The 9,101-nt window shown below is 47.8% G+C and overlaps 1 protein-coding gene across 1 annotated transcript; it reads right to left on the reverse strand.

Annotated features, from left to right (window-relative positions):
• Positions 1–468: 468 nt before the first annotated feature.
• Positions 469–4,643, reverse strand: DRD1 (dopamine receptor D1). Its single transcript, XM_047792227.1, has 2 exons — positions 4,112–4,643; positions 469–4,014 (listed from the first exon to the last, which is right to left on the reverse strand). The coding sequence occupies exon 2, from the start codon at positions 3,506–3,508 to the stop codon at positions 2,168–2,170; it is 1,341 nt and encodes a 446-aa protein (XP_047648183.1). The 5' UTR covers positions 3,509–4,014; positions 4,112–4,643; the 3' UTR covers positions 469–2,167.
• Between the last annotated feature and the right edge of the window lie 4,458 nt (positions 4,644–9,101).

Consider the following 9,101-nt stretch of genomic DNA (forward strand, 5'->3'; position numbering starts at 1 on the left):
CTACACATACAGCAGTTGCCATAAGCTAAGGGTCCACGACCATGCACACAAGCCACAGTCTTTTCTGTGATATCTGTTACTTAAAATCTCTGGGATCTTTGAAAGAAAAAGCAGAGATTTTAGAAATCTTTCAAAGCTGTGAAATGAAAAGTAGAGTAATTCTCCGAGCAAAGAAAAAGTTCTTTTTGAAAAAAAAAAAAAAAAGTTTTTTGAGACAGAAAGAAAACAGGAGTATACTGCCCAAATCAACTCTGTTGAAATGGTCAAAGGCAACATGTGGCATACATAACAGAGAAATCACCACTTAAAAAAAAAGGAAAAAAAGTAATGAATCCTCGAAAATGCCCATTTTCCTACGTGTAGAATATCCTAGCTCTTAAAACACATTTAACAAATGCAACACAGCCCATTCAGGGTTGATCTGAGTTCACAAAATAATTTTATTATATGTAAGAAAGCATACAGGCAATAAAATGAAGAAAACATTCACAATGCATAAATAACACAGACCTGATGCAGGAGATCCTTTGCAGTAGGTATCCTTCTCCTTACCCATTTCAAGTAAATGTTAAGTCAATTGCTCACCCACAAGAATACTTTGTAAACATTTCCAAAAAAATTCTCTTGAAATGCCCCACATGAATTACCAGCTGGCAATGGAGATTTATGATACTTTTTACAGCCCAGATGATGACACAGGAACTTGATTCCAAAGCACAGAGAAAGGGCTAGCTAGCATTTGTCAAAAGAGATGCTGATGGCTTTGGGATGCTTAATATACCCAAAGAGAAAGGAAAGGGTCGCCTGTTTTTTTCCACCAACAGAAGTGTCTTACTTGAGGAAGATAATGAGGCACTATCTGTTAGAATACATTTAGACTTAAAAAAAAAAAATTCTCAGTTCAGATTAAAGCACTACGAAAAGTAGCCCCACTGAAAAGCTTGGTTTGACCTGGTAAGATGGTGATGTAAGATCTGACCTTGGTCCACTGGTGAACCTGTTGTGACACATGAGTTAAGGAAACTCACTGTCTTCCCACAAATCTAACCAGGACAGCCATTTATTTGGTTCAGAAAAGCTATCTGACACAGGAAATGAAAAAAGACAGAGAGGGCCAGTTATTTTACATAAATACAAAGTGGCAAATACTTTTATTACCACCAAAGGTCGTAAATTTCAAGCTGGACGCTTAAGCTGTTTTTTATTTCAGATATTTACAGAACTGTAACTCATTCTCAGGCAAAAGTCTTCGTCACTTAAAAAAATCTGAACACAGGAGGAGCTACGCTTTTTAAAAAATCTTTCTAAATCTTTTCAGGAGGAAAAAAAAAAAAACAATCTGAGCGTTTGTGAATTCTCACCTCAAATTTATTCTTGCCAATGAATTTTAAGGAATCCTCACAACTTCAGTTTCTATTAGTCTTTGCTGTATTTCTGGAAGTTTTATATGAGCATTTAGAAACTCAGAGAGTCTGTGTATTTGTTTCACTGGCTGATAAAGTGCTAGTTCAATGGACAAAAAATGCTATTGTAAGATCTCAGAAAACTCATTCATTTATCCTATTAAATATGATAAATATAGATTTATTATAATAAATTTTAAATATCCATATAATACAATAAATAAATAAAACCAATACCAACAAAGCATCAACACTGGGAAAAAAAATCCCATTCCTATTGTAAGGCTCAATTCTTTTTTAGGAATAATTTATGAAGGCATGCACCTACCTTTACAATCTGAAAACTTTGCTTGGACCAGTGTTAGCACCTGTTTGTACACAGCAAACTCAACCCTTCTCATTTCCTTCCCGGAAAAAAATTTAATTTTTAAATGAAGCTCTTCATTTCTTGCTTCTGTGCCCTATTTTTTAAAGTCCTAAGATAAGAATCAGTTTCTAAAAATAATTTTGGAGCCAAAGACATGTCCCTTATGAATGATCGCCTCACATGTGTCCCTCTTTGATTCACTATGAACAACACAGAAAACACATTGGAACGTATTTTAAAATGTGGTTAGTGGTGGGTTGGAGGGAAAGCAGCAGAGGAGGGCTCGCCTGACAGCTCAGGGTCTCTCTCATCACGCCTCAGTTTCTTCACAACAAGCCCCAGAGAAATCTCCTCTAGCTTTTGGGATGAGTGGGTCTGTTAAGATTCACTTTGGAGTTCAGGTCGGGTGCTGTCCATTTTGTGTGATGGGCTGGATCTTCTCTAGAGAGACATCAGTGTCATAATCCAAAATGACAGACAGGGCTGGGGACAGCTTCTCCAAGGGCTTGCCTATGCCACCTGCCTCTTCCTTCTTCAGGTCCTCAGAGGAGCCCACAGCATGGGGGATCAGATACACCAGATTGCAGTCCTTGGAGATGGAACCTCGAGGCTCGTGATGGCTGGAAAACACCACGGCCCCATTGTTATTGATGCTCACCGTCTCTATGGCATTAGCTGACGTCGGGCAGAGTCGGTAGCATCCTAAGAGGGTGGAAAATGCCTTCCGAAAATCAGCATTAAAGGCATAGATGATGGGGTTCAAGGAGGAATTAGCCCACCCAAACCACACAAACACGTCAAAGGTGATGGAATCAATGCAGAAGGGCTTGGTCTCCCCAGACCCACAGAAGGGCACCATGCAGTTCAAGATGAAGAAGGGGAGCCAGCAGCACACAAACACCCCCATGATCACGGACAGCGTCTTCAGGACTTTAGTCTCTCTTTTGAAGGACATCTTAAAGGAGCTTTCTGGTTGAGAACACTCCGCAGGGTTGCCATTACCTGCAGTGGTCTGGCAATTCTTGGCGTGGACCGCTGCCCTCTCCAAGGCCGAGATGCGCCGTATTTGTTTCTGGGCAATCCTGTAGATCCTGGTGTAGGTGACAATCATGATGGCCACGGGGATGTAAAAGCTGATTAGGGAGGATGAAATGGCATAGGTCCTGCTCAAGCTGGAGTCACAGTTGTGGGTGGTCTTGCCCAGGGAAGTGACATTCCCATCGGAGGGGCTCGTGGGTTTTGCCTTGTGCCAGCTGAGCTGCACTGGGATAAAGGAGATGAGAACGGACAGAGTCCATGCCACGCTGATCAGAATGAAGGCTGCCTTGGGGGTCATCTTCCTCTCATACCGGAAGGGGCTAGAGATGGCCCAGTACCTGTCCACGCTGATCACACAGAGGTTGAGGATGGACGCGGTAGAGCACATGATGTCAAAGGCCACCCAGATGTTACAGAAGGACCCAAAGGGCCAGAAGCCAGCGATCTCAGCCACCGCTTTCCAGGGCATGACCAAGACAGCCACCAAGAGATCCGATACGGCTAAGGAGATGACGAAGAAGTTGGTCACCTTGGAACGCAGGTGTCGGAACCTGATGACGGCGGCACAGACCAGCGTATTCCCCAGGAGTGTGGACAGGATGAGCAGCGACAGGAAACAGGCAGTGAGGATGCGGAAGGAGAAGTCCCTCTCCACCACCAGCCCGGTGCCATCCATGGTGGAGGTGTTCAGAGTCCTCATCTTCCTGAGGGAGAGCCCAGAGGGGGTTCTGACACCTCTCAAGTTCCTAGGCGGGGATTAGGGGTCGATCAGAGCTGCAGGAGTCCTGGCTGGCCAGGCGGTCCCTGGCTCAGCCCCACTTGCTCCCCTGGGTGGAGGACCTCACCAGCATGCCATTACAAGGCCACAACAACTGGGTGGCAGGAGCCTGCCCTGGGCCATCCAAGACAGCCCCTCGGAAGGTCCCTCTTGCTCTCTACAACTGTCTTCTGACTCCTTTGCTCCAGGTCACTGTTACCGGGACCAGATGGCCCTTCAATGCCCCATGGAAAGCACTGGCTTTTTAGCATATTCTAAGCTGTCAGTTCAGAGACTCCCAGGCCTCTGCTGAGCTAGTCAATTCTAGTCACATTTACGGGCTGTTGCCTCTTGGGTGGTGACAGAGAATTCCCCCTTTCTGAGGCGCAGCTGAAAATACATGCCTCGCACCTCCAAGCCCCTGACTCCGCAGCAGCTTCCTGAAAGCCCTAGAAAGCAAAGAGAGAGCTGAGGACGTTTGCCAAGATTTGAGCAGATTGCATCTTTACTTGTCAAGCCCAATCCAACTCCGGGAGAGCCACCTACCTTGCCTTGAGGTGGTCTCTCTCAATGCTCCTGGAGCTCCGAGAACAGGATTCCCCAAGCGCCCGCCGCAGCTGCACAACGGAGGGAGGCGCGCCTGAGTCCTGCCCTGCGCGCGCAGCCGGGGCTCTGCTCCCCGCCCGATGCGCAAAATTCGCTGGGGCGGGTTCGGAAAAAGGATCCTGGGCCAAATCCACGGAGAGCAGGCGCTGCGCCACTGCCTCAGAAGGTTAGAGATGGTTCAAAATGGACGAGACCCGGGAAAAGGGCTTTCGGGCGCTATGCGCCTCCTTGACTGAGGACACCTCCTGTAGTAGTCACTCGGGCAGTTTCTTTGCTTCCTTTCTCCGGGAGCCGAGCACCCGGGCGCCCCTCGAGTGGCCTCTGGTCCCTCGAGGAACAGCCCTGCGCCTGCCCGCGAAACTGCCCGCTATCACCCAAGAGCCCGTGGGAACACGAGGCGGAGAGACGAGCTGGCACTGGCGGGCTCACGGGCCGGCCTGGTTCCCGCGGGGCACAGCCACCCCGCCCCCGCGTCCCCTCCCCTGCCCTGGAGGCGGGCTTCTCTTGACAGGCAGAGAGGTGGCCGACAGCCGCACGTGGTTCTCCTAGATGGTGCCGCGGGCGAAAGGGACGGGGGACGCCCGGGTGAGCTCTCGCCTACCCTGGGTTACCTCCCCCTAAACCTCAGACCCCCGGACCCTGGGACAGCACGCGACAGGGGTCCCTGAGAAAATATTCCATGTTAGACCCTCAACTAAGCCTGAGCTGCCAGAAAGCAAAGCTCCGCCCCACATGCAGCGCTTCCTGGGGTCAACCCCCCTAAGCCTTTCCCAAAGACCAAATGGAAACTGGGACCCTGCTCACCCTCCCACGCATACCAACCGGAACCGCCCGCCCGGATCCGACCTGAGCGGCCTCCAGGTGCCCCCCAACTAGAGTGAGACGTGCCCCGCGGGCGCCTGTACTCACCGCTCGCGGAGAGGGCTCCGCGCAGCAGCGCTCCTGGCCGGTGGGCTCAGTTGCGCTGGAAGGGGGCTCGCTTAGCGCTCCGCCAGGGTAGCGGGCGCGTCCAGCGTTGCGGTCAATGCCGGACTGCAGCCTGTGCCCGGAGCCCAGCAAGCGCCTCAACCCCAGCGCCAAGAGCTCAGCGGGCCCGGGGCGCCCTCTGCCGGCGGTTTTGGCTTCCAGCGCCCTGGCTGCGCCCTCGCAGGCACCAACCTCACAGGTATGGGCTCCAGCATCCACGCGGGACCCGCGCCTGGACCCTCTCTTCTCGGTCCATGACTGCCAGAACCTGGGAGAGGAAACTCCTCGGCTTGAAATCCCCTACAAAGTGACAAGGGTGAAAAATTCCTTTTGCTGGCACTGCATTCATTGACCCAGTATATTTTCCTGAGCCCTCACTCGTACAAAAAGCTACAGGGTAAAAGGTGAGCCAGAGATGCGATCCTAACTCTAGGGCGTTTACTGAGCAGCCTGTGTGTCCCAGGAACGGGCCTTCTGTCGTCCACCCCATAAAGAATCCCACCTCATAAGCCTGCTCATCTCCACTTTGCCCAGATGGAAAAATCAAGTTCAGAAAAGTGCTCAAAGTTACAAGGCTAATGAGGGTGCCGGCTGCCCGACTCCCACACGCGTGTTTTTCCCACCTCCGCGTCACTGCCTACTGGAAGCCCGGAGTCTGGTGCTGGAACCGACGAACTAATTACCCATAGAGCTAAAATAGAGGAAAAGACTAGATGGAAGGAAGAGGGTCTGATGGAGAAGACTGCCCCTGACCCCCTCCCTGCTGCCCTGGGCCAAGCCTCACAGGTCAGACCTCAGGCTAATTATACGTAAATGGCGACATCCCCCTGCCAGGCTGCACCTTCCTAAGCCTGGGGAAGATAAGCGAGCCGTTTCTCTGTCACACCGCCTGGTTTCCTGTCCCTATCCTGCCACTGTTAACTGCTGTACCCTCTCTCCTCTCTCAGCTTGGTTTCTTCCTCTGTAAAATGGTGATGACATACCAGGATTTCTGTATTAAATGACATGATGTTTGTAGAGGTCTTGGCACGGAGCATAGGACCCAGTTAGCCCTTTCCAGGTGTGTGCCCCTGGGGGGCTCATTAGAAAGCCTTATCTCCTTAAGAACCTCACACCACATTGGAAGATACAATTTTCTCCGTAAAAACCCTAAACCTAAAGAATAATTAATTCCATTCAATTAGCCACTACAAACTGCACCTTGGTGTTAAAGGAAAAGACTGCATTACCAATGGCAGACCCTCCTATACATCTGCTCCCAGCTCTGTTGTCTCATCCTCAGCCTCACTGTCACACAGTGACACTGGGAGTCGTGGGTCAGGATCACAGACACAGTTTCTGCCACAAACATGCCCAAAGAACTGCATTCTTATAGTCTTAAGCCATGTTTAACCTAATCTTAAGGTCGTCATTCCCCAAGCTTCTGGATTTTATTTCCTCCTTCTCTCCTTTTTTTTTTAACAAACACAAAAATTCTAGTTCAAGACAGTCATGAGAACCTGAACATTTAACTTCCCACTTCTTTTTTTTTTTTTTCCTTTTGTCTTTCTGCCTTTTCTAGGGCTGCACCAGCGGCACATGGAGGTTCCCAGGTTAGGGGTCCAATCGCCGACTTATGCCAGAGAGCTGCGTCTGCTCATAGCAATGCCAGATCCTTAGCCCACTAAGCAAGGCCAGGGATTGAACCTGCAACCTCATGGTTCCTAGTCAGATGTTAACCACTGAGCCACAACGGGAACTCCTAATCTCCCACATTCTATTCACCCTTCCCGAAGTGTTTCCACTGCAACTACGGAGAAGCACACGGGGAGGGAAAATTGAGCATTAATCCTGGAAGTCAGGAGCTGCAGGGGGGAGGGTAGGGGTGGGAAGTAGGGGTGGAGGTAGGGGCCTGTCCTTTTCTCCAGGATAAAGGACAGAGGGGCCTGAGCTGGAGGAGAGAAGCCCCCCTGGGATTATTCCAATGGGACGAAACCCCAAAAGAACACACTGCAAGACGGAGGTAACAGGAGCTGGAGGTCAGGGTAAGGCCAATTTGAGGGGGAAAATTTCTGTCTTGGCAAGAAATGCCCCCAGTGCCAGAGTCCTCCTATAGCCAATGACCCTGCCAATGCTCACTGCTCTTTAAATTAAAGCCCAGTGGCCACTGGTCTGGGCTCAGGTGGCATCACATTCAACAGCCAAAAACGATTTGACATGAAATTTAAATATTAACCAAAACCCCTTTGGAAAGAAATGACACTCATAGCCACTCCTAGCACACTTCCTCATATCCTTGTTCCTCTCAAGCTCAGCAGCTGCTCAAAAAAAAAAAAAAAAGGCTTTGTTTTCCTTTGCTTGAAAAATCCCCATAATTCCTTCCAAACTATTCCATACTGACCAGCATCTTTTTCTCTCAACTCTTTTGCCTGATAGGTCTAGGTGATCAAATCAACATAATATATACATACATCACTTTTGTAGCAGTTGAGTGGTATTTCTCGGACAAGCAAATTTCTGCCATTTTTACTGTCAGCACATCCAATTTCCTCCTTATCCATAACAGAACGCCCCCCCCCCCAAAAAAAAAAGGCTCAGGAACAGCTACAGGAGAGAAGATTCTGAATATCTATTAGGATAATTTTGTCTCAGGAAAACAAAAGAGTTGAACAAGTTCTCAGGATTCCAGGACAGACCCCTGAGATCTCTTGCTGGCAAACTTACTTCTGAACATCATTGCTGAGGGAACAGGAAAGAGTAAAAGGCAGCTTAAATCACAGGGGGCTTTGCACTCTGCTGGGGGTGTGAATTTCAGAGGAACTTACAGTTTGGGTAAAGGTTTAGGGTGTTCTCCATGTTTTCTTTCTTGAAGCCAAGGTGAAACAAAACCTTCCGTTTTGTTCTATAAAAAATCTCCCCCACAAGCATCAAGAACCAAATATAACCGCAAGCAGGTATTAGCATTAGATCCTGCTGGGAATGTAAAGCTTAGCACAAAAGCACCTTTGTTTCCCAAATTGGCTTGTCTTTTAAGCTTCCCGGTGATTTAGGCGCTGCAGGGAGGGGGAAGTTCAAATGATGCTTTTCAACAAATTTTTATTTAGAATTCGTAAAAGTAAATGAATAGAGAAGGCACGCTATCAGAGGGGGAGCTAAAGCTCATAAAAGACTAAATAAAACAACTGAACTGTCAAGTATAACAAAGGATATATATTTGGGAGGTTTGGGGATTATTAAAGCTAATTTTACACCAAAAGTGATTGTTTATAATGTTAGTGAAAAGAAGTAAACCTTGGCTGATCCTAAGTAACTAGAATGCTTGTTTTAGACCATAAATGTAACTTCTCTGACAATCCTAATCCCACATCAGATTTTCTTCTCCTATAGCTTATACAATTCAAAAATCAATAGTATTTAAAATGTTTAAATCAACAAATACCTCTTTGGGTAGTGGATGAGAGGTAGTTCAGCAGGCATTATGTGCATGCTTTTGTTGTTGCTACCTCTGCCCTTGGTTCTTTTTTTCATCTTCCTAGGTCACTCTTTTTTTTAAATTTCTTTTTTATTAGGGTATAGTTGGTTTATAGTGTTGAGTTGATTTCTGCTGTACAGCATAGTGACCCAGTCATTCATACATACATACATATATATATATTTTATACATAATTTTCCTCTTATTACCTTCCATCACGGTCTCTCCCAAGAGACTGGATATAGTTCCCTCTGCTGTACAGTAGGCCCTCATTGCTTACCCATTCTAGATGTAATCGTTTGCTTTTCTGACTTCTATAGGGGTTTTTTTCTTTTTACTTTTTACTGCCACACCTGCAGCTTATGAAAGTTCCCTGACTAGGGCTAGGGATTGAATCAGAGCTGCAGCTGCAGGCCTACTCCACGGCCACAGCAACTCCAGATCCTTAACCCCCTGAGCGAGGCCAAGGATGGAACATGCATCCTCAGAGAGACAACATTGGGTCCTTAACCA

The sequence above is a fragment of the Phacochoerus africanus genome, chromosome 1, assembly GCF_016906955.1.
Source record: "Phacochoerus africanus isolate WHEZ1 chromosome 1, ROS_Pafr_v1, whole genome shotgun sequence".
Lineage (NCBI taxonomy): Eukaryota > Metazoa > Chordata > Mammalia > Artiodactyla > Suidae > Phacochoerus > Phacochoerus africanus.